This window comes from Poecilia formosa, unplaced genomic scaffold (genome assembly GCF_000485575.1).
Source record: "Poecilia formosa unplaced genomic scaffold, Poecilia_formosa-5.1.2 Scaffold86, whole genome shotgun sequence".
Lineage (NCBI taxonomy): Eukaryota > Metazoa > Chordata > Actinopteri > Cyprinodontiformes > Poeciliidae > Poecilia > Poecilia formosa.
In genome coordinates, this window is record NW_006800025.1 from 1,319,584 (window position 1) to 1,345,584 (window position 26,001).

Below are 26,001 nucleotides of genomic sequence, written 5' to 3' on the forward strand. Positions count from 1 at the left end.
CAGATTTCTACAAATATGGCTTAAATTAAAGCTGAGAAAATTGCTGATATTTGTAAGTATTCTGCCTTGATATAAATCTAACAGTTGGGTTTCTGTCAAGAGATGACTAAGCAAATTGCTCTTTTATATTGGTGAATAATTACATAATTGGCGCTGTTAATTTTATTAGTTTGTCAAAATGTAACAAACTGTGGCTCATATAATTTATGAGACATATGAAATATGTCATCCTATTTGATGGTTATGTTCAAACCAAAGAGGCAATTAGTCCCGTTTTTGTCATCCTTTAGGTTTAAAAATTACAGCAGCTGCAGAGCGCTACAGATAAACAGTTGTAAAATAACTTTAAACCATTTATATTCTGCCTTTCCACGCTTTCTGTGTCGGCACGCAGACCGTTGCCATGACAACCGACACAACCCGCAGAGCAGAGAATAATATATTGACCAGAATGTCCTGAACATTCCTTCTTGTGGGACGGTCTCAAGTCCAGTTGCATTCTCACTGCCTTCCAACCGTTTCAGAGTTTGCTTCGACCGGACCGAGACCGTTGTTTTTAGGCGGATCGGAGTTCGCTTTTTTTTTTTTTTAGTCCATTTTGGAATTCAAATTTGCATTCTCACCTCCCAAACGAATCGGACTTTCTTGACAAACGGAGTAGAGTCTGATTCAGGACTCTAATCCTGGGCTGGTGTGAATGCACACTTAAGTGAGGGGACACTATAAGCCTCTTTTTAACCAATTGATTGCCAGTGTGCAGCATTGGCAGTCAATGCTGTACATTGGAGGCCCGGAGTGATATTAGAGCTCCAGGACTGATGGAAGAACTTGTTCTTAAATAATACCCCCAGTATGCCTTATTGGATATCATTACAACGATCTTGCTAATGAATTCCTACCAGAAACTACCAGTTTCCTACCAGAAACTGGCCTGTACCTAATGATATAAATGTAGTATGTTTTATTATTATTATTATTATTATTATTATTATGAACTACAACTGAACTACAATTCAGTTGTAGTTCATTCAGATCTTTAGGATAGATTCAGTTTATATTTCTTTTGATGATTAATTTATTAGGATAAACATTTTTTACGAGTTAAATCTCTCATGCATGTGAATTTGTTATATCAGACTATACTAAAGCCCTCTGGTAAATTAGCATATCTAATTGCACTTAAGGATTTTAGGGTGTGGCTATGCAGAGTGATTTGGGCAGTTAGAGTGGAGGCACACAGTTTTTTCTCCTCTTTCGCCTCTTTTGTCTTGTTCTTTATTCTTTTTGTGGATAAGTAACATCTGTATCGTTTTTATTTTTGAAGTACACCGTTTAACTTTATCAAGAGGATCCAGTCTGTTTTTTGTCGTTTTGTCATCAAGAGGACCGAAAGGGAAATACGGAGAGCGTCGAGCTTATGGCTTCTTTATTTAGGAACCTACATTTTGTCTTGTGTGTTTTACTTTTGCATATTTTGCTTGTGAATTTTCATGTTGTCTCCAACGTAATTGTGAGAGACACTAATAATTGTGAAATTATTTTTGAAAACATATCAAAGCACAGGGAGATTCAGTGTAGGATAGGAGCAATTGGGGGAATCAGGTGATTTTTATCAGGTTGGTTTTCAGCTGATTTGCCCACATGTTCTGTTGTTCCAAGGCTTGACCAGAGACCATGGTCAGCTACGGACTAAGCATATCTCATAGGGTGTTTTATATTCTGAACCTCTGAGCTGTCAGATGGTTGTAACATCCTTCGTAATATCCAGGGATAATCACAATTCAAAGGCTGCTAAGATCCCAATCAAAATCTCTGCCAGATGGGATTTTCTTTTCAATAGCGGATCAGGGTTGAACATGCAAGAGTTTTGTACAGTGTGCAACACACTGATTCGGAATCTTCTCCTGTAGCGTGCTTTGAATTTTACAGATTTAGAGATCTTTAAAGTTTGGAAGTCTAAAAATAAATCTCAAGCTGGTCAGTTTTTTTTTTTTTTTTTTTTTTTCTGCCATCAGGTAAGAAAAAAAAATGCATTTCATCTAACGTGAATGCAACTTACACAGTTTTAAATTACCAAAGACAGAAAATCCATCACTGCAAAAATGAAGCTTTGATTTGGTCCTGTTAGAGTTCTGCTTTATTATTATCTCATTGTGTCAGAGTCCCAGGTTGAGTGCTTTCATATCACTGTGCTACTGCTTACTGTCAATCTCCTGACGGCTGCTAGAAGAAATAAAATCCTCTGGCAAGACCCAATCTTTTCTCCAAATATGCTGCATTATAAACACTGTATTTTTGTCTGAGGCATTGATTTTAGATTTGATTTAACTTAGAAAAATGAAAGTTTTGATAAACATTAATATGTAGTGGGAATCAAAAATATCAAACTATAAGTGACACTAGTTTTCTTTTCTTTTTTTTTTTCTTTTTTTTTTTATAGAAATATATTTATTTAGAATTCAGATGTGTCTGCTATGAACTTAACTGGAAAAGATCAGAAATATACAAGTCCATAGTCACTTCATATATCTTTGCAGTGTGTTTTCCAAAGCAGGTTTGGGCATGAGTGTTATGAAGTGCCTCCTACACACAGGAGAGGGTGAAACACCTGACGAATATGAGGTTTGAGTGCTCTGACACCAATAAAGGTGTCAAAAAATATAAAAAGAGCTTGGCAAAAAAGAGAGAAAAAACAACTGAGGTTGCTGTTGACAATATTGAAGCCTTATTGACTAAACCCACACCTCTTTTCCTGATCACAGCCGTTCGTCCCTGGGGAGCCACTCGCCTGATTGGTTGTCTTTCAGAGGCAGGCTGCTTGGGTCCGGAGGTGGACATATTTTCTGATAGGTGGTTGCTAGGCAGTGGATGTCAGTACAAGCAGCTGGGTGTGTAAAAGGGACCTTCTGGAAAGGGTGATTGTATATAACTGGGGGCGTGTTTGCACATCATCTATTCTTTTGGTTCTCTGTACATTTCTTCAAAGTTTGAGCTGGAGAGTTACTTGTGTGTAAACCAAACGCTATAGTATGCAAGTAATTAGAATATTGTCAAAATGTTATTTTCTTAGGTATTCAGTTAAAAAAGTAAAGTGAAACTTCTCTCTCTTTCTGCCTCTCTCTTCCTCTCTGTGTTTTTCTTCAGTGGATTTCAGTTCAGGGCAGTTTGCTGGCGAATCAAGCATAGATAGACCACGGTCATTAAACCAGGTAGTGGTACTTTAGGCAGAGCAAGCAGGTGCCAAGTCTGGCTGAAAAATGAAATTGGCACATTCACAGAGCTTGTCAGCAAGGGAAGCAGCAAGTCTTCTAAAATGTTCTCATAGATGGCTGTGATAAATATTTGCAAAAACACATTGGACCAACTCCAACAGAGGACATTCCTCTCCAAATCATCATGGGAACCTAACACTGGACTTCAAGCAGCTTGAATTCAACGCCTCTCCACTCTCTCTTAAGATTCTGAGACCTTGATTTTCAGATAAAATACAACATTAACCAGCATCTGGGGGAAAAAAGACTTAACACTGAAAAACTGCCCTGTACTTTCCTTTCATAGACTACGCTCGACAAAACTGACATTGTCTCTGCTGAAGAAGTTGGTTAACACAAAAAATGAGACAGTATTAGACCATTTGCTGGCTATCTTTATGTGAAACTGCTTGAAGAGACATGCCTTGAAACATTTTGAATAGGTTTTCCTTTAACGCTTTTAAGGCAACCCTACTTTTTTTCTTCTACTAGACTTTCCATTAATATGCTTGGGTACAACACACAAGTTTCTCCAACAACAACCTTTTTGTGGCTTCCCCTCCTTATGGAGGATGTCACTTATTGTCAGCTGGACAACTCTTTTTGTTCCCATGACGATTGTGCAGGCGATAACGTAACATTTCTGAATTGAAAAACCTTTTTTGTATTTTCTTTCTGTAATGTCTTAACTGGAGTTTGATTTTCATTCACCAAAATTAATTAAATAGATGTGTGAACTATTTCACCATGTTTAATGAATTTATATATTTTTTTAGTTGTTGACATAATTAACTTTCCAATAATTTTCTAAATCGTAGAGTTGCACCTGCATGTGTTTTTATTTGCTTGATGGCATCTTGCAGACATAGCAGAGCAATAGCTGCTATTAACAAATAATGGCAAGACTTCGTCTTTTAGAAACAAAGATATAAAGGAAAGCATCACTCAGAGACATAATGTTCATGAGCTTGTGTGTTTTCTGGCTTGAGAAAATACATATATATTAAGAAAATACAATCATCCTTTAAGTCATGAGGGAGTTTCTGAGGTCACCTAATAACTGCAACACTCTCCTCTCCCTCCCAGAGCCAGCCAGGGATCTGCTGTGTGTATCAGTGTTCAAAGGCCGCAGTGTCTTATTAGGTCTGTTTGTGACTCCTGCAGCTTAATTTAGTCCCCTGCTGGGAGCGTTATTCCGCTCATTAGAATTATCAACAGGTGCTTTGGGGGCGCAAAGATAAAACACTGTCTGATAGCGACTCGGCTACATGTGTCGGTGCGACGGATCTCATTCCTCTTTTTCTGCTAATTCTTTGAATAGCTCAGAGTCCCCCTTGGTCCTCCCCTGCTGCGTTTTTGATCAAGCAAAATTAAATGTGAAATCTTGTGTTTCTCAAAGGAGAAAATAAATATTTTGAGCTTGGACTGGTCAGGTTTGGCGCCGTGTGCGATGTGTCCCTCTGCTGATGTTTGACAAATTCTCTATCAAACTTGAGTAAATAGAGGAATGAGGGCGCTGGGTATTGCTTGTGAGCTGAATTTGCCATGCATTGTGTAGTAAGACCTGCTATCGGCTCATTAAATCAGTTTGAACAAGCATTAGCTTGTTAAGGGAAACAACGTCCCGAAAGCTACCGCACAATGGACGTGGCAAAGAAAGCCCTGTGGATAAATCAATCTTTTTTTTTCATTTCTTTTAGTTTAAGAGGGTTCCACATTTAGTCTCAATTCGCATCAGTGATGAGCCACTGAGCTGTGAATGAGAACCTTTTTTAGGACTGATGACAAAGGAGAGATTTGCCAATTTTCCATCATTTTCTGCGTTTTTAATCAGAACTGATCAGCAGTCTAGATGAGAAACAATTAACAGAATGGAGAGCCTATTTAAGGATCTGTAAGTGTGCACATTGGTTTAAACTCGACCCTCTCTGCTTATTAAATTGATCAAAAGTGCAGATAAGGCCACTTAATTATCACGTAGCAGTAACTGGATGGATGTTGGGTATTTTTATCTGGAGTTCATGTGAGCCATATGTTCCTTCTATAGCCTTTTTCAAAAGAGGGTGCTATAATGATATTATGTTGTTAAAAAGTACTGATGGATATAACTGTGCATAAACAGGAGGAAGTTAGAGCTAAAATATATTAAGAAAAGAAGTGATGTGCCAGGGTCAGTTCTGTGGAGGCAGAGTGATAGGTGCTTATGAATATGGCAACTTTTGGAGAGCTGTACAGAATCATGTAGGCAGCATGTCGAGTGGGAACACTCTATTATTCAATTCTATAGCCATCTGATGATTGCACAAGAAACGTACTTTGAACTGTAAAAGTGTGACACATTTCATTTATTAAATAAAAAAAATAAAACACTTGAATCTAGATATAAACAAAAGAGACTCAGAATGTTTGTCCCTTTTCCTGAATAAAAACTTAACGTTTCCAGATTTAGTTTTTTTTTTTTTTTTTTTTTAGGATCTGGTTAATCATTGACTTCACTACCCTATAATCTAAAGACATTAAGGGATTTTACCTTTGAGGAAGGAGATGAGCTTTGTCTCTAAAAGATGAGCGTGCTTCGGTTAGAAATGTGTAAATCAACCCCAAAATGAAAGCTTATGAACTTGTAAAAACTGAAACTGTGAAATGGTGGGTACTATGTAAAATGACCTTTTTGAGCTTTCATGTTATGATTTTATTCCCTCATCAAAAACATACCTGGAGAGTTGCTTTAAATCTTTCAGGCATCTTTGAGGAATCCTTGAATCTAATTTTTAGTTGGCTTGAGCTAGAAAGTGTCCCATATTAAAAATCTCTCACCTTTTAAAAAAAAAAAAAAAAAAAAAAAAGTTCTCCCAGGTTTTACTCTCCTTCACTCTCTGCCCTGCTTTGTGTTCATTTATTACTAGTACCCCAAAAACTTTTTTAAAAATAAAAAGTTCTAGTCCAACTAGACAGATAACTGTAAGTCAGTTGTTTATACGACTGACTTAGAGTTATTTATATAGATGAGTAAATAAATCTTTTACACTGACTCACAATCTCAAATCTCCTGCTAGCAGTGAGCTGTAAACCACAGCTTCTGTGTCTTCATGCTGTTTGAAATCACAAATTCCTGTATGAATTCATAAAAATAGTTGCCGTCATGCCAATAATTTATATGCATTTCTCCTCGTACATTCCAGCCACCGATAATAGAATTTTCTCTTTCACACTATCTGGTCTTCAATGTTCCTTTTCCAAGCAAACTTTGCTTGTGAAATCCACGTTTTCACATTGTTCTTAAATTCTCACATTGCTCCGGTGCGTTTTCTAGTAATGCTGACACACAACACTTCTGATTGGCTGGAGTTGATTTAACAACTAGATTTTCTTTTTTCAAGATAAATATGAGGAAGTTTTATGGAGGAAAAAAAATCTCTGGGTCAAGAGGGACAACACAACTTCTGGTTCTCTCCATGGATTTATCACGACAGCACAAATGTTCAGTTGAGGAGACAATGACACTTTCAGTGGAGAAGATGGTGACAACATTAGGTGCCAAAGTGATGAGGTGTAGTGTTTGCTAAAACTTTGAGAAAAGTTTAGAGTGAGTTCTTCTAGACGTTTAAACTGCATCTGAGTTGCTATTCCCTCTTCCCATAAAAACTTCTTTTACTTTCTCTAAACTGAGATTGCCGCTGCCGATTTCAGGTAAAATCCTAACTTCCCCTAAATATTTCTCACTACCCCACTTTAAAAAGTTATTTATTTCCTATTAAAGTGAATCTCTTGCTTTTGAATTGTTCATAAATATTAAAGTTGGTTTTCCTTATAAACTAAGGTTAAGTCAGGACTCGGTGATCAAAATAATGAATGTCGAAATATGGAAATGGCCTCGCAAGCAAAATAAAGTCTAAGTAATATAATTATTCATTTCATTTCCCAAGATGTCAACCTATAAAAAAAGCTGTTTTTTTTATTTTATAAGGAAACAAATGTAAACTGACAATACTGACAAGAAATTCGTCAGAAGTCAAGGCAGAGGCAGTGCTGTCAGAGTCACCTTGTTGGAGCAGGGACTGTCCCAGTGAGAGATGTTTGGTACAAGCTGCACTGAAGGAAAGAGAGCACAGGTGAAGAAAGAAGTGATAGACTGATACAAGAGGTGGAGCACTTAAAGCAGAGATCTGACAGATTGCCTCTAAGAAGGACGATTGCCTTTGTTCATCCACCGTCTAATAATCCACCACAGACGTGCCACAAACACCACACATAAAAACCAAGTCACATTTTGATGTTTCCATTTCTGCCTCAAGCTACTGTTATGTTGAGATTGAAAGCTGTCTTTACAAAAAAATAAAAAATAAATAAATAAAAGAAACCATGGCGGGGGAAAATGCTAATGCTGCAATTTAAACGCTAATTTCATAAAACGTTCATTGAAAAAGATAGAAAAAAAAAAGCAATTATTAGATTTCATTATACAGATATAATTAAATATGCATGGCAAATACATTTTAACATTGTGCCTTGTAGGCTCATGTAGGACGTTCTGCTTGCAAGGTTCATGCGTTCTGTCTACTGAAAAAAAAAAAGAGAAAGAAATGAATTTGTACCAAAACTTTAAAAATTGTATAAACACATGATCGAACGTCTTAAAATCTGGATAAACATGCAAGCTTCTCTATATTTTCTTTTTTTCCCCCCCACATAATATAGACATTTCGGTAGGTATTGATAAATTGCTCTCCCACGCAGTATTCCTTGCTGAAGGAGGTAATAAAATCTCTTATAATGATCTGCTATCTCTCATCTGTATAATGGCTGTAGAATAATACCCTTCTAACTAAAAGTGCTTAACCAGAACTTGGTTTTGAGGCTTCGCGCATTTTACGTGCACGTCAGTGACAACATTTGGCAGAAGCCTTGTGTGGAGATGTTAGAAGTGGCTGTGGTTAAGGTCGTCTTTCAATTGGGAAATTCGATCCTGAGCTCAATCCAACAGCAGCGATCCTTTGGGACTGTATTGAACCCGACATCGCCCTACATGTCCTCATTACTCTGTGATTGCAGATAAACCAGATTGTACATATATACCAGATTGGGCTGTATGAGTGTCCTTGCTATTTGATTTTCACCAAACCAGTTCCCTTCTACAGCATCCTGATAGTCACTTGAACCCATCTGTAAGTAGGACAGATATTTGTCCAGAGGTTTTGCAGCAAGTAGATGCACTTATGGTGTTTGCTGCATGAAATTCTCCCTATTTGCAGATGCACTTGTTGGCATTTTTTTTTTTTCTGATGTTCAAATCCATAAACATCAAAACTATTTGTGCTTAAAAGCTGTTAAAAAGTAAAAAAAAAAAAAAAAAAAATGTTTCCATGGCATTCAGAAAAAAATTGATATTTGACCTGTAACTAATTCTTTATGTATGAAAACAAATCCAGTGATAATGCACAAAGCTAATCTCAAGTATTGATGTTCTGATCAAAGCATTTCTACATGATTGGAATCAGAACCTATATCAGAATCTAGATCTCAATACCTGCCATTGATCTACTGTTTGTGACTTTTTAGTTATACCCCAGTTCGCCATGTTCTGCTACAAAACCATTATAGGTTGTACACATTGTTTGGTTATATGCCATTATTCTTAATAAAATATCAGATTTGAGCTTGGCATTGGAGTTTGGAGACAAAAGTGTCCTCATGGGGTGTCCCCACGTGTGAAGTGGAACCGAGTTTCTACATTCAGCATGATACAATGAGGTAGGCCGGTCAAAGCTGTAAGGCTGGAGAGTCTGGAGTCTTGAAAAGTTCATTGGATTTACAAAAATACAAAATGTGACTCTTATGAACTTCTATCTGAAAATAGAATCCTAATATATGCACATTTCCAATTCATGCTGCAGTTAGGAGGGATATTCGACAAGCTTGAGCAACCCTGTATAATATTCAAACTGCTTTCTACAGATCATGTTGGTAGTTCCTTCAGAAAAGTAGGACAACGTGATTGTATTTCACTCAGGGAGGTTAAACAAGCACAAGGTTGTTTTTGTTAGGGCTGAAAATACTTAAAATGTGTGTGTGTGGGGGGAGGGATTTGATTCTATCAGCCCTGGGTAACATCTTATTTTTTACAAAATAATTATGCACAACACACGCATATTTTGTGCAAAATTCACTTTACATCAGAAAGTCAGACAGGCGTGAATGAACTAACTGAACACACTATTTCCTCCTCAGACACTGCTGCAAGTCTGTAAAATGTAACCCTCGCGTGCAAATATAGTTTTTTCTCTAATATGCAATGAAACATAGCAGATGAAACAAGGCCAGAGGAGAAGGAGATGCTTGCCACGGAGGAAGGAGAGTGAGGAGAAGAAAAACTGCTTTGAAAAAATCTAAAAACAGCATAATGGAAACAAAGAAGAGGGTAAGAATGGTAAGAGGAAAGTGGGAGTGTGATAGGGAAGCGGTGGAGCAAATCAAAGTAAAATTAAGTGCATTTACATATTTAGATGAGCGCTTCTAGTCACCCTGTCTAATTATTTCATCTCCATTTTTCATTTGCACGCCGTTTGATCCAAAGGCGGCGGGCCGTGAGGAAAGTTTCTCTCCCTCCCCCCTTGCTGTGACTTTATCGCATTCATCCTCACCCCTCTCTCTCTCTCTCCCTCTCTCTCTCTGCGTCTAACTCTCCACCTCTCGCGGGCGGCTTTCGTTATCCGGGTCATTACCATACACTTTTTGTCCATTCGCACTTGTTCTTCCCATCTCCCTCAGCCCCACCCCTCCCTGCGCCTGCTTTCTTTCACTATGTTTTATGCATACGAGGATACTGCCCTACTTGTGTCCAGAAAATGTGTGCGTGTGTGTTTGAGACTTTGTGTAAAAGTTCAGGACTAATGCCCTTTCTAACACATGTTTTATGCATTGTGTTGCTTGGGCAAAGACACGATGGGTGCATGTCGGTGCCCAGCATGTGTGTGCGTGTCTGAATACTCTCACCTACCACCACAATCTTCAAATTAGCTCAAGGCTATCTGGTTGTAGCCCTTTATCGCTGATTTTCCCCTTTTTCTTCAATCCTTTTTCCACAGTAAATAAATCTGGCTTTCTCTTCTTCCTTGGAGCTGTTCATCACTGTCTGCATCACCTTGTCTTCATTACTTCTGCTAGCTTCTATAAATCTCTTCCTTCTTCTACCAGAGTACCATTAGAGAACAGCGAATATAAATGTCTGATTATCTGTCATACATAAACCTCACTAGAAATAGCTGGCGAAAAATTGGGCATGCTGGGCGGAATTGCGGATTTCTGTTCACATGTTTAGATACGGAATTGGTCTTTTTGCCTGTGCATGAATGCATGCATGCACTCAGGTACGTCCACTGGCATAAAAGGTTGTTATGTGCTTTAGGTGTTAATTGGCTGAGGAGCTTCGTTAATATTCTCCTTGCGAGGCTGCTCGTCAGGAGCAGAGCCGGCAAACTGATGAGTGTGTGATTTTCCTCCAGAGAGAGAGAGAGAGAGAGGGAGGGAGAGAAAGTGATAGAAGGAGACAAAGAAGCAGAAAGAGTAAAAGGAGCGACTCTGACGCAAAGAGACTCTTTAAGGTCAGAAGTGAGAGAAGAGGGGGCAAGAAAAGGTTTGGAATTAAATGCAACGAAGGCGGCGAGTGTTAGCGGGGTTGGGGTGGGGGGCATTCGAGAAAGACAGAAAGAGATGAAGGTGGGGAGAGAGCGAGAGAGAGAGATGTGATAAAAAGCCATAAAGGGTTCCATTGAGTCACTGGGTGAAAGGAAAGATTATATCATGCAAGGGTGAAATTACTCCATTGTTAGGCATTTGTGGATTGGCGTAATGGGGGCAAGGCAGTTGGCAAGGCTCCCTCCAGCAAGGTGGCCCATTGCTGCTCAATTCTAATCAACCACCTTATGCCACGACAGCAACCTGCTTCCAGCTACACAGGCTCACTGCAGTGTACTGACCATCCCCCCTGCAGAGCACACAAAAATGAGCCATTAAGGGCTTTGGCCTTAGCAGGCTGGTGTGGCCTTGAATATCACATCACATAGCTACAGCTGCAGGTCTCTACCAGATTAGCACATCTGGAGGTTGAAGTTCAGTCAGGTTAGCTGGAATCTTATGGGTTGGTTGACTATTGGATGGCTAAGGCCTCTACATATTTGATCGTACTTCACTCCGCAGAGTGAAGTACGATCACTTGGTGTGAATTTAAAGCAAACATCTGCCGGACATGTCTGTGCAAAGGTAAACCTTTACGATGCATTCTAAGTTGGTTGGCAGGAAATGGTGTTCACATGGTTATTTTTGTGACACTGAGTTGATGAAGTTGCAAGTCAGCACATCTAGTCACAAGGATGCGCGTCAGCCAGACACACACTTAGAGCCACTTTGAGTGGCTCTAAGTGTGTGGTTGGTGACCAGCTGGAGAAGAACCTGGGCTAGGGCCACAACTAGCTCATTAACTTCCTGCTATTCATTTGGACTGTGGGAAATGAAGGAATTTGTCATGAGAAATGTAGGCAATCGGTCCACTCGACTATGAAACCTCAATCTTCAGTGGATAGTGTGTGCAGGGTCCATCCAGCTCACAGAATACTGTAATGCACAGTGTAAACCTCTCATTGCACATGGTGTTTTGCTTGCAGACGTTAATCTGACTGTAGAAACTGAAAGAAGACAAGTACTTTTTGTGCCGCTGGTGATTTCTACAGTTCATTCAGTTGTGCCATATTTTCAAGATGATGGATTTAGAGTGTTTCTTGAGCATTTTGGATGTTGCTTTATAATATAATCCTGCTTTAAACGTTTTTATAACTTTATCCCTGACCTGTCTGCTGTGCTCATTTGTCTTCGTGATGCTCTTTGTTCAGTGTTCTCTAACAAATCTCTAACGTTTTCACAGAGATATCAGTGCTACAGACTGATGGATTCTTTTTCCAATTTTGTGACTTCCAAAGACAATTTGTTGACTAGGATTTTATTTAGTCAGTTTAATGGTCCCTGAATACAAATGCATTTCAAACTTCAGATTTAGATTTGTAATTAATCTTAATATGTTTGAAAACCATATGTCTTTTTTGAATCCGCTTTAAAATCATCTAATGCTTTTGTTTGCTTTTGTCTGTCACAAAAAACTTCAACATCACCGATTTTGGTTTTGACGCGATAAAATGTGAAAAACGTCTCCGGGTTGAATACTTTTGCAAGACGCTGTATAAGTGAGTAATAAGGGCCAAGACAGGAGCTGGCACGCGCATCTGGCACACTGACAACTATTAGTCGGGCTCACATCAGGGAACAAAACAAAATTGCACTCCGGCAACAGAAAAATGTTAGCACATGCGCCGGGAAGGGAAAGAAGAGAGAGACTGAGACGTGCACAGCGGCAGAGAAAACAGTGAGCAGAGAGTTGCAGCCTGTCACTGGGAGGTGTGATGCCGCATGGATAATGAGTGTAACTCCCAGCAGGTAGCAGTGTTGTGTATGTGGCTCTCGGCGCACACAGACACACTCGTTAGGAAGCTTCGACAGTACGTTCTCAACTTGGCAGGTAACACTGCTTGCATTTATCTTACTGAGTAAGGGAAGGCTGAGTTTAGCATTAACTTGGATCACAACAGGGGGGCAAGGTGCGGGGGGAGGACTTGCATGGCGATGCATAAAATATGCCTGTAATGCATTCTCTTACTCAAACCAAATATCTATTTTTCTCTCTTTTTATTTTTATTTTTTAACAGAGCAGCCAGGAAAACAGCAAGAGCCCAGAACAGCGAGTGTCATGTCTGTGTTAAAACCTTACCGCCTTGATGGCCTGTAAAGTCTAACACCTTATATCCAGCAGCTCTCTTTATCTGAGCAAATGAGAAAAACTGCAGCTATCTGGATTCCTGCTGTAGCTTTCCTCAATGCAAGTGTTACAGCTATTATTCGCACTGGCGTGAGCTGTCGCCTTCTCTGAAGCATTTTTCTCACTTACAATAACCGGTGCGACTGCTGTGGTAACTTCTCACAAGTGCACCTCTTGTTTTGTCTGTTCAAACTAAGAGGTAGCTGCCATTAAAAGAGGCTGTGGTGGCTTTCCTGACAGTTTATGTTTTCTTTTTCTTTCAGATAGAACATCTCTTGGAATATCGCTGCTACTTTTCAAACTATAGTTTGAATATTTTTTTTTCTTTTGCAGTGTACAGTTGTTGTTTAAACCCGGTAAGGTTTTTCATAGTTAATTTCTGTTTCGACTCGGTGGAAGACTTTAAGTATTATGCGATAAAAGCGCATATACCATAGCTGCCTTCTCTTCACAAGGTTCACAGCATCGCAGGTTAACCACCGTATCTAACTGTGGGCAATAAATACAGTTAGATGCGGAAATGCCGTATCTAACGTCCACAAGGTGAAAAGCAATGTGGCTAAATTGCTTCTCACCAAAGAAAGTTGAAGTCCCCAAAGACTTTCATAAACGTCACATTTTAGTTTCTGATGGTGCTACAACCTTTCAAACATAGTGACATGGTGATTATAGTGAGTCCATTTCAGGCCAGACCGTGAGTGCTGATGGAAATTAACTAATACATCACTTCATGGAACAGGAATTCATGGCTTATAAGGTAAAGCTGTTCAATTCCAATTAGCTTAAAAAAGGTAAAGTGCTTATTTCATAGGAATTTTAAGGTGTGACAATAGTTGTTGCCTCATTGGTTTTAATAAAATCAATTATTTCTTAAGAGGGATCTTTTTTTTTCCATTCTGAATAAGTGAGTCAAATTAAAACTTTGATTTTTCCAGTTAACGTATGAGATTATACTCCTGCAAAAAAACAAAAAAAATCATTTATTTTATGGCTTTTGCATGTCTTTTTTATATGTTCCAATAAGTACAGGCGGTGTTGTTATAACAACATAATGGAATGCAACAATTTTATTGCTCAAAATTAAATCTACTTGTTCATAATTTGCTTTGATGTTATTCACCTACAACTGACAGCATATGGAGCAAGTTTAAGTATTCTTAGCGGCAGCACGCGTGTCAGATGTCCAAATTTTTTGTAGACAGTCCTCAGGCACTCATAGCACAGCTGGCTTCATGTGCAGAGCGGATCAGCTCAAAGGATGTCTGATTTGTTTGACAAGTCTTTTAACTCATTCACTACCAGACGACAAGAAGCCAAATGCTTCAATCTGTGATTCAACAATGTTTTTTTGACAGAATTTTTAAACAGGAAAGTTAAAAGTGTTGTCTAATGTTTTAAGCACAAAGCTACTTTTATGCACTGGCTTTCTACTATAAAGTAAAGCTATAAGTCTCGGCTTATACCTCATCTTTTGATGAGACTATGATTCAAAGCATTTATGCATGCAAGTTTATTCATGTCAGGACTTTGCTTCCTCTTATGCTTCAATGTGTTCAGTTATATTTTCCTTAAAATACCTGCATTTATTTCATTTAAAAGAACAAGAAGAATGTTTAGGCTGGGCTGTTTCTTTAATTATCCAGCATACCTCCAGTTTCGGTTCTAGTATTTGTGTCATCCACAAAGCAAATGTAATAGCTACTAAATTTGTAGCAGAGTAATGCAGGGTATAATTAAGTGCACCCAATTATTTTTCCATCAGTAAATACTACAAATCCTCCTATTCCACTCGGTGATGTGCACTATGTGTTCCGGATGAATCTATTGTTGCGTTTCAGTTTTAAAGGTTGCATAAAGGTAAAATACATAATTTGTACTACCCAAAGCATTTTAAGAAAAAAAAAAAACAATGGCACTCTGCTTAAGGAGAAAAACTGAGAGGTCACTTTTTTTGTAAACCGCTTCACCAGCTCTGTTCAGCTGAGGCCTTTTCATGGGCTGCAGTGTCACGCTGGAGCATGTATCAGAAATGTTTGATGAGAACTAACACCGAGGCTCCAAGCTCTTGGAGTTTTCCACAATAGAACAATCCCTACATCCTTATACTTGAAAGATGTAACTGTTTTATTGATTATCTTCTCTCCCAGGCAAACAAAAAACTTTCTCAGAGTTTCAGTCGTCAAACCCAGATGTGAGTGCTATTTGTCAAACAGACTCGACAAACCTTGTGTGATTCACCAAGTTACTGCTTTTCAGTAAAAATCAGTGCCTTCAAAACAAACTCACTATGTTTTGTTCTTCCTCGTTGTTGAAAACTGTGTTTGTGTATTTTAAGTGTGGTGCTAGTGGCCTTTAAGACTAATCTGAGCTAACCACTGTAGTATTTTTTTTTTTTCATATTGTTCATTTTTTGCTAGGCAGACTTTACAAACTGTGCCTTATTTCCTAAGTTCATACTTTTGTTTTTAAATGTCTGCTTTCATAAAATGCTACTTTATTTATTTTTTTATCACTTTTTGTTGAAATCTGTTTTCCTTCACTGAGGAAGGTCCTACTCTGTTAAAAAATAAAGAAATAAAGGTAAAATCTGTGCAACAGCAAGAAATAAGTGTAACTGTTATGGTAATTTTACACCAACGTCTGGTTTACTTTGCCCTTTTAACAACTTTTGGCTGTAGCTTCCAGAATGGACAGTGCAGCTTTATTTTTGCACTTGATAAAACAAATAAGTAATTTTTTTTTTATTATCATTATTTTAACCTTAACCAGCCCTTGATTATTTGTTCGCCCTACATTGACCAAGAATCTCTGATTATTTTATTGAGATGCATCTTCGAATCAATACATTTCCACATTTGCAGTGGAATTATTTGGGATATAAAACATTCACTTTCTTATATAAGAATCACATCATAGCAGTTTCCCTGTGTTTCTCAATAACACTGACATGTTGAGTTTGAGTATTTCTACATTGTATGCATCACATTACATTCTAAAAAACACTAAACTCAGAAATACTTTAAGCCATATAATTATCCACCCTGAAATCACTGAAATCTTTTGGATTTGATTTCATTTAGAGAAGTGTTTTCTCTAAATGAGTACAGTAAATTATTACTCTGTTATGAAGAGAAAGAAGTGGAGTAAATTAGACTAAAGAAAAACATCCCATTCCACAGCACTAAGCTGTAGCTAGCACGGTCATGTGCACTAGTACCAGTCATCAATATCATTCTTCATCTTCACTTACTGCTGACTGGTACTTCTTAGCTAAAATGCTTGCTCAATTTTGTGCCTGGCTGGAGAAGAATAAGTAAAAGTTGGCTCCTTCCTACTGCATAGGAGACGCATAGAGAATGAAACAACTAAAAGGAATTCTGAGACGTTCATGCTTTTTTTCCCCTTGCTCTATACAACTTTCGGATATGGTCCTACTCTGTTTACCAAAATCATATTTCAGTCTTAAAATAATATGTAGAGATTTAAGTTTGTATGTACAGATATGTGTATTCACAAAACTCACAGAAAAGGTAAGACATCATTTCCAATGTCACACTTTTGTGCATGCATTTTCATCCGTCCTTGGGATTTCAGAGGCATTGAATTAAATCCTGATATCTGTTTTGTATTCTTATTAGCCTGTCATGTGGAGAGCAATATTGACATTTGCCAGAGTCCTTCGCTGTCAACAAGCTGTGAAAATAAAGGAAATCAAAACTGTGTAATCCTGAATTGTGTGAAGTAAGAAAGGAGGTGTCACTCGAAAGCCACCTAAATGATGGGGATGTATTGATCCCTTTGCCCAGGAGCAAGAGGTTAGCTCGAGTTGTACCTTTGGAAAATGCAGTCCCTGATGGCGTCCATAGATCGTGAAACTGTGGCTTTTCTAATTAGTGTGTTCATAACTGAGTTGGATTACCTCGTGCATTGCTCTAGGCTTGCTATTAAACTCAAGTCTGCAACATAAACTTGAAGACAGGGAAGTGAGTGTGGGAGAAGAGCAGAAAAAATTTGGGAGACTAGTAAACTAGTAAAAACTATATATTCTTTCTGATCAAGTAAGAGGAATAGGTAGATTTTTTTTCATGTGATATTGTATATTTGAGCAGTGAGCACCTTAGCAGCAGCAAAAAGCATTGCAGCTGCAGTTTGGAGAAACAGATTAGTTTTCAGCACTCGCAAGTGATCAGGGTGGGCCCTGTTCCATAACAGACTGCTGCCATATTTAAACTCAAATGATCCAATGGAGACAAAGTTGTGGAACTGTAGAAAATATTATTTGTATGAGTTACTTCTCCAGTTTGACTAGCCATTAATCCCAACTTTTAGTGATTCTCCACGCTGAAGTTAGACTTTGAAGAACTGATCAACAGTAAAGCATTTATTTAAATTAGTGTTGTAACAGTAAATTCAGCTCATGAGACAAAGTGGCACACAAGTTCCACTGAACTTAGCAAAATGATTAAAGGCTTTTCCAGTCATGAACTGGGTTTTATAAAATCAGTAGAGAATATTTCAGTTTGGCTTTGATTTGTGTCAGCATTAAGACTTAAAATGAATGATGTACTAACACAGTCCAGAGTCTATTGTGTATACAGGCCAAAGAAAACACTTTTTTATTGTTTAAAAACAAATCTAAATTCTGCTCCGCCAACTTTGGTTATTTGGCTGCAACAGTGTAATGCAATAATAGCCTTCAGAGTGTACAAATTGATTTTGTAAAGTTCTTGTTAGTCTCTTTAACACTGCTTTATTTTATTTTTTTATCAAGTTGTCCAAACTGCTGCCACCAAAAAAAAAAAAAAAAAAAAAAAAGTGTGTCATCTTAGCAAGACAGTTTTGCTCTAATCAGGAAATATTATCACATTTCAATATTGTGAGATCTCCTCACATCCTGCTTTAAATTTTCTGGGTCTTAAACCTCAGCTGCTTCTTATTATCATATAAGAGCAGACACGGTTTGACATGCTTTTTTTTTTTGGTTTTGCCATTTAAGTTGTTATTGCGGAATAAAAAAAAAGACATTTGTGCTGAATAACTGCCACATCCTAGAAGATGAAATTGTCTTGAAAAAAAAAAAAGAAAAAAAAAGGTGTCGTCTTAGCAAGACAGTTTTTCTCTAATCAGGAAATATTATCACATTTCAATATTGTGAGATCTCCTCACATCCTGCTTTAAATTTTCTGGGTCTTAAACCTCAGCTTCTTGTTATTATCATATAAGAGCAGACATGGTTTGACATGCTTTTTTTTTTTGTTTGTTTGTTTTTGGTTTTTTTGGTTTTGCCATTTAAGTTGTTATTGCAGAATAAAAAAAAAGACATTTGTGCTGAATAACTGCCACATCCTAGAAGATGAAATTGTCTTGGAAAAAGGGCAGAAGCACTCACTCACTGCACTTTTATTTGATTATTGTTTTGTGCAGTTTCACAGCCATAAAATCATAATAAATCCAGATGGCCCGTATATGATTCTGGTTATAATAGGGTTGTAAAAATCACAGCGAACAAGCTTCCCTGTCTCTGTTGTCTGTTGTGTTTTGCAAAAAAATGTTTAAACCAGATCTTGAAATTAAATAAAAGTTGAAGCAATGTGAACACATATTTGTAAACCCCTTCTTCTAGCATTCTGTGCTGAATGATATCTTTTCACACATCTAACCGAGTAATGTTGTCTGAGCTGTAGGGATGGAAGATGTGGAATTTAATCGAGACATTTTGTGATATTTAGTTTTGTTTTGATAAAAGAAACAGAAAATGTATTTACAACGTCTTCACAGTATTATTTTTAGGCATCTATACAGTTGTGATTTCATGTCACTGCAGTCATAGTCTCAAAACAAAACTGTCCTCCAAAAAGTATACTTTTTGTACTTGGCTGCATAAAGACATGTGGTTTGTTTTTTATCATTATGCTTCTCAAAGTAACCAGATTCAATCACATTTTTGAATTGATTAATCTCCGCTTCTGCTCTCGCAGAACGAACAGTGGAGAAAATATCAAAAGTATCGACCTTGAGAATATTGTCTGTTTTGGGGGGTTTTTGTTGGACAACTTAACCAACAAGCAAAGAAAACATAAGTTTCATATCAATAGATTTAGATACAGATCTCTTGATATTTGTATCTAAATATTTGTTCATATGTAGCATGTGGAGCTTGTTAATAAGGGAGTATTTGTTCATAGTACCCAGCATTGCAGTTACAGCTGCAGGTCCTTTGGACTATGCCTCTACCAACTTTGCACATCTGGACTGAAGTTTTGTCAAATTACATCCAAAAACAAAATACGTTTGTGGTTGTTGGGTGACAAAGTGAAAAACGTTCATACCTTTGCTGGGCACGGTATTCATCAACTGAGAAACCAAAGTCAGATATTAAGCTATATTTCTATGCTTTTACACGTCTGCATAAATCCCATCATGCCTGTAGATGTTCACTTATCCTGGAACACCCCCAGGGGGATGTTCATTTGATGTATTATTACTTCTCACAAACGCATGCCCTCTTTTCTCACTTTACCAGCTAATAAACCCTGAGGATTCACATCTACTCCAGCACATGTGCATATGCACTCCCCACTTCCTGACAAACTCACTAACACATCACACATACACGCATTCAAGCGTGCTCCCAACCCACTTGCCCGCAACAACCTCAAGGGAGACATAAGAAATAAATTCAACACTTCCGCTAACCCAAGAAGCGCCTTAAGGACAAAGAGAAATTTAATCTTGGATAAGCCTCCCGATAGAATCTCTGCATTAGCCCTCTGCTGCTGGTTCACAGCTATCCCATCAACCCTTACCTCCCACACCTTGGCCCAATTCCCTCGTATCTTTCCTCCGCCACATTGCTAGCTTCTTTTTCTTTTATTTCTCCCCAGTTTCTGCGCACAACTTCTTCTGTCTTCCCTCTTATTTCCGGAATCATCAGTTGCAATTCTGTTCTTTCACCTTGTTGTATCCATTCCCCATGTCTCCTCGTGCCTCAGCCTCCATCTCTCTGTCTACTCCCAGTTGTGCTACACATTGTATGGCTTCATATTTCTGTTCCACCGTCTTGTCGGGGTGCTTTAATACCATTGGTATTAAATGCCGGCACGACCTCCTCAGCATACTTAAGCAGGCATGGATCCATGTAAGGCTGTTTGAGTGCTTAATATTTTTAGCACGCTGCTGACTTAAGCCCCTTAAGTGCTTTGGCAACACTTATTCCACGGTGGCACCAATGAAGCCCATTAAAAATTTGATTTCGATGAGAAAGGAAGGCCGAAAGTAAAGAGAGGAAGGGGGGGTGTCAGGAATCTTCCTTCGCTTTCAAACACATTGCGACAAAAAAACAAATACTCCCATCAGGGGGGCTGCCCACACTGGGGCTTTGCAGACATACCATTGCGCTCATACTCGTGCGATGATTTGCAATGTGTTTTCTTTCGGTCTGTAATTATGTTCGTTCTCGCTTTATAAAGCACTCTGCAATGACCCTATTTGGTTAAAAGCTGTTGATAAATTAATTTGACTTTATTTGACTTGATAATGGGGAACAGGGTGTTTCCGATTGAACTGGAGACAACGTTTGTAAATAAAGCCTAATTACAACACATAGTTTATGATCAGCTGATTAAGGACAAGCAGAGGTGCTATTATAAAAGCAGAATCGTGTTGCTGTTCTCGGTTTACGGAACAATGAATGTCAAAGACGAAGAGCCTGGTGTAGTTAGCGCCCGCTATTGGCTTTGTATTGCCGGTTTTATGGTCAATAGAAGTAATGATGGTACATGTGGGCATCAGCTTGAACAAAGGAACTGCATTATGCTTGATGTGTTAGTTCAAAATGTGCTGACAGACTGATTAGGCTCCTAATAAATTCTGGGTTCCAACAATAAAAGTTCAGGGCAGATTTCTTTCAACGGGGCATGTTAACATCAGCATAACTAATCGAACAGAATTACTAAACATAATTACAGTGCCATACAAAGATGCTAATACCCCTTTAACTTTTCACATCTTGTTACATGGAAACCACAAACCTGAATACATTTAGTTGGGATTTGTTGTAAAACAGTCTGACATTATAGAAGTCTACTTTATTCGGATAATCTTGAATTTGTGCTATGACTTAATATAGCACAGTTTCATGGGTATTACTACTTTTGGAAGACAATCTAAGCCCATGTTTTTTGGGTTTATTTTCTGTTTTGGACACAAAACATGCAAACGTACAGAGCCATGGATATTCCCATGGCTCTGTAAAACCCGTAAAACTGTTCATTAAACATAAAGAGGCACTATGAGGTTTTTCTGTGACTCTGCATGGGTACATTAATGGGCAGCAGACAGTGAAAGAGGCAGACATTCAAACAAATGTACACCCTGCTTTAGCCAACACTGGACAGTCAAGCACATTCACGTGCAGACACACTCCGCCACTGTTTTTCGACCTGAAAGACCACCATTGTCAACGGCACCATCCCCAAATGCACATCTCTAACCTTCACAAACTTGAATTTTAAAATATGCAGACACTGATCCAACCCTGACAAAAGCACATTTTCTAAGCAGGGGGAGGGAAGCCAAGCTTATATAAACAAGCGGAGGACAGTAAAGGGACAGATGGATGTGATCGGCGGCGTTCGCACTTTTGGGATTTTAACAGGCTTTGTAGATTACGGGGAATGAAGAGAAACAAAACAAGGACGCACTTTTGGGAACTAACAAGCTGCTGCGAGAAGGCAGACTGAAGGAGCAGGACTAAGAGAGGACTCGAGGACAGATAAACTAAAGACAAATTGAGGGATCAGTCTGAGCACGTGAATGCGTTTAGTTTCCATCTGTGCTGCACCAGGCCTCAGACTGGCCGTACACAAGCTGCTGGTTGCACACCAGCTGAGAGCAATTTTCCCTGCAACAGCCAGTTGACCGATGAAGTAAGCGCTGTGGAGAAGACTTCTGATGAGCCACTTTCTGCTTTGCCCGAGGTGTCAGGGCCATCGCCGTCAGAGCTCATCGTGTTTACAGCGGGACAGAGAAACAGGGCGAGGCGTGTGTGTGTAGTGATATTAAAATGACACCCACACTTTATTCCACCAGATAGTGCTCAGCGAGGTGTGCGGTGCTGCTCGTCACGCTTTGTTTTACTCGCTTATGGATACCCTCACACACAGAGACACACACACGTCACAGAGCTGCACGCCTCACCAAAAGATCACATCAGGTTCTGATAATCAGCGGCGCTCTGCCACGACCTTAAACACAGCAGGTTTCAGATCAGCGCCTGTAAGAAAGTGTGTTTCTGGATTCCAGCAAGCGGTTCTGTTGCTGCCGGTGGAGCAGGCTGGATAGGAAGCGTTAGAAAGGTCGATGCTGCACGATCATGCAGGCTGATAACCTATGATTATTCTGAGAAGTGTACATTACCATGAAAAATCACTCTCCATTCATGCTGCAGTATGCACAAGGTAGTGTATTGATGAGACCCCAGCAGCTACGTGAATAATGTTATGGAGAAATGGCAAACAGAAATATCTTAAACTAAAGCAGCTTGCTGAAGCCTTTGCGAGTCGGCCATTCAACACAGACCAAGTACTTTCACTTCCAATCTTTAAAGTGCAGCACTCGACTTGAGGACTTTTATTTAACTTTAGATATCTCTAGATGAGTTTTAGTGAGCGAGTCAGTCTCTCCAGAGCTCTGGTTGGCTTTGGGTATATAGCTCAGAAGAACATTGACTTCTGATTCCTGATTTGCTGTGTGAGAAGCACAGAAACCTTCCTTTTTGATCCATTTGTAAATACAGTGTATTTGACAATTTGCTTGAGGATTCAGTGATGTCGCATATTGCTTTCAGCCTTGGAGATAAGTTGGTCTTGCTTTGGAAGACAGCTTTGGGTTATATCTAATTAAATTACATGGATTTTGATGTTTTCAGGTACAGAGTAGTGTGGTTCTACGTCGACATGCAGACGGTTTGCTGGTGTGGTTAAGGGTTGGCTGATCATTAGAGCTCCTTTTCTTGAGAATATCTGTTTCTCAAAGTGTGAAACTGTGGTACAGAGTTGTTAATTAGGTTGTTGTTCATTCAGTCAGTTGCATAAGTGCATCTGTTTGGAAAGAGAACATCATTGCCCTGTACTGCCATTTGAAGATCTAGCACAAGAAAAAAAAAAAAAAACTTTTCTATTTTTGGATTGCTTTCTCACATCGGAAATGTGCTTTTTTTTTTTTTTTAGATATTTCCAGCTGTCTAAATGATTTCTTCTTATAGACTAGCACAAGTTGCTATAGTCTGTTGAGAAACTGCCACGTTAACTCCGTCTCTTGATGATTTTTGATGTAGAATTTAAGATACTAACTCTGTGGTTACCCAGAGCTCTTAGAAACTGCTTTGTTACCCACGTAAGCCTCTGACTGCAAGCTCGTCCTGTGTGTCCTTGCTACAAAAACAAGTTTCATTGCTTGTGCTCTGATAGAGGGTTCTTTCTTTAAGAGTTCTTTTATTTAAGTGTCGTTCCCAAACAACTTGTGTCTAACAGCACTGAAGTAAAAGCCGAGCTGCCTCGCACGTGTCTGCAGCATTGCAGTGGAGAACAAATCCAAGTGCATTGGTGCATGAGTGAGTGTGTGTTCAGAGCTGTGTCTCTGTAGCAGTTCAGGCAGGGTTACAGAAGAGTCATTGATCAAATCTGCACAGCCACTCACACTTGCAGGCTCAGACATACACACAACACACATCTTCGACCTGAATACACAATGAGGCCTGTCCGGAGCTCTGGCCTCTGCTGCCTCCTCCCTGGATCTTTCTCGCTGACTCTGCACAGCCTCGTCCTGGTCCTGCTCTTACTCTTCATCGCTCGTAAGTTCATGCAACGCATTTACAGTTGTAAATCGAATGAGATGTGCTGCATTCAGTTCAGGCTTGCGAAGCCAAGTCCACCTTTTAGGGGGCTTGACTTTGTAAGTTTTGTATGTTAATCAAAGACATAATTGCATTCTTTTTTTATTATTATTTTGCACACTTGTCTTGATATTTAAGAATTTTATTCTTCACTTCAACAGCATGAACCAGATTCAGTGTCGCCCCTCTTTGAGATCAAAGAAAAAAGTAAATACTTTTCTACAATAAAAATAATGTTGAGCAGTCCATCAGTTATCTAATAAATCTAATGAATAAACCTTATACTTAAAAGAATTAACATTTTTAAACAATGGTTAAAGGACATCAAACTTGAAAGATACAATGATTCAAAATCACCTAAGCCAAGATTTTAAATATTCTTACTATATGATATCAGTGAGTTGGTTACAAGGTATTGATATTATATATGTAAATATAATATGCTATACAAACAAGTCTCTTCTGACTTTTTACTCTTCACTGTAACTTCAAATGCAGGAAATGGTTTTTGTGCCTTTTTTCATCTCTTCTTTTACTGGCTTCACATAGAATCACATAGAGTGGTATTTTATAAGTCACTCAAAATGCAAACTGTTTCAAGGAAGAGGCCGCCTTATGTCAGAGGTTTTTTTTTTAGGGTTTTTTGTTTGTTTCAACACTGAAGAAAATCGGCACCAGGGCTTTGTGTCATTCGGTGACCATACAGAAAGGGCTCGACAGACTCACCCGTAGTGACCTTGTCTTGTTGTACATGATGCTGTCTGGAATGCAATATTGTAAAGTTATCCAGTACACCCACATCCCAGTATTGGTTAGTTATTTTAATTTTTTTTTTTTATTTCAATGGCATAGGAAGAAATAATGCCATGGGAAGAAACACAACAGCGTTGCCTTAACGTGCATCGGCTACTGTAGCATAAACAAGTTGATAAGCAGGTAAACCAGGCTGCCAGGTACATTTCATCCAAAAAAAAAAAATTCCACATGTTCCACGTTACGCTGTGTTGTGTTCACTGGTGAGCACCAAGTTACTTCGACATGCCGGATACTTGAAAGTGAAAGAGAAACTAAACACCTCACTTCCTTTCCGATTAATTTTACTTGTTCTTACCTGACCACTTGGAGGCATTAATGTAGCATTGAAATTTGATTTCCAGATAGTTAGAAATTCCCTAAACATAATTAGGTATCCTGTTTGATTATGCTGAAGACGGTGAATTCCACATTCTTAATCTCAATAAACTAATGTATCACATACAGACCTACAGTATGCACCATAATCATCTCTGCACATACCAGCAGCACACCTGGGAAAATACAAAACATTTTTTCTCAACCCTCTTCTCCCCCAGGGGAAGCAGTGATGTTGCAAATCACTGCTTTAGCAGGCAACTAATAGATTTCAGACTTTTATTTCAGACTCAATGTCCAACTAAAAAAAGTAACTAAATAACAAACTACCAAACAACTATCTATTAGTTGGGGGAATGAGTGCAAACGTGCTTCCACTGACAAGACAAGCCATTTTATTGTGAGGGCAATTTATGTTCATTTAAAGGAAATTTCTTACAGATGTAAGTTTAAATGCAGCAATGGAGTGTTTCTTTTATCTTAAAATGGAACTCTGTTGTGAATATGTGAGTGATTTTTGCAACATTATAGTAAATTAGACTAGGAGCAGTGCTAAGCACATGAAATGTCTTTGGTGGAATCACAAAAAGGCAGCGTTTGAATTGTTTAAAAGGATTTAATTAAACCAGAATTAGTAATGAATATTAAGAACTGGGAGGAATTGATGTAAAAGTAGGACCTAACAGAAAGATTTAATGATACAATGACTGGACCAAAGGATCTAAATGGAAATTTCATCAAAAATAATTAAAAGACAGACAGAGTGGTTTAAGTCTTTTTGTCAGCTTATATCAGAGAAATCTAATCAAAGAAAGTTTGACTCTCAAGACAAACCAAAAGAGAAGGTGGTAAAATAAAGAATG

The 26,001-nt window shown here is 38.5% G+C and overlaps 1 protein-coding gene across 5 annotated transcripts in view; it reads left to right on the forward strand.

Annotated features, from left to right (window-relative positions):
- Window positions 1–26,001, forward strand: part of cadm4 (cell adhesion molecule 4) — a 223,653-nt gene that overhangs the window by 137,571 nt on the left and 60,081 nt on the right. The window contains exon 1 of one of the 5 annotated variants that reach the window (XM_007557278.2): window positions 21,729–23,965. The exons of 3 other annotated variants lie outside the window; for them this stretch is intronic. In XM_007557278.2, the coding sequence (XP_007557340.1) occupies window positions 23,863–23,965 (103 nt within the window). In that variant the 5' untranslated portion in view covers window positions 21,729–23,862. Of the gene's footprint in view, window positions 1–21,728; window positions 23,966–26,001 lie in introns of those variants that run through there. One more of the 5 variants, XM_007557281.2, reaches the window with a different exon arrangement.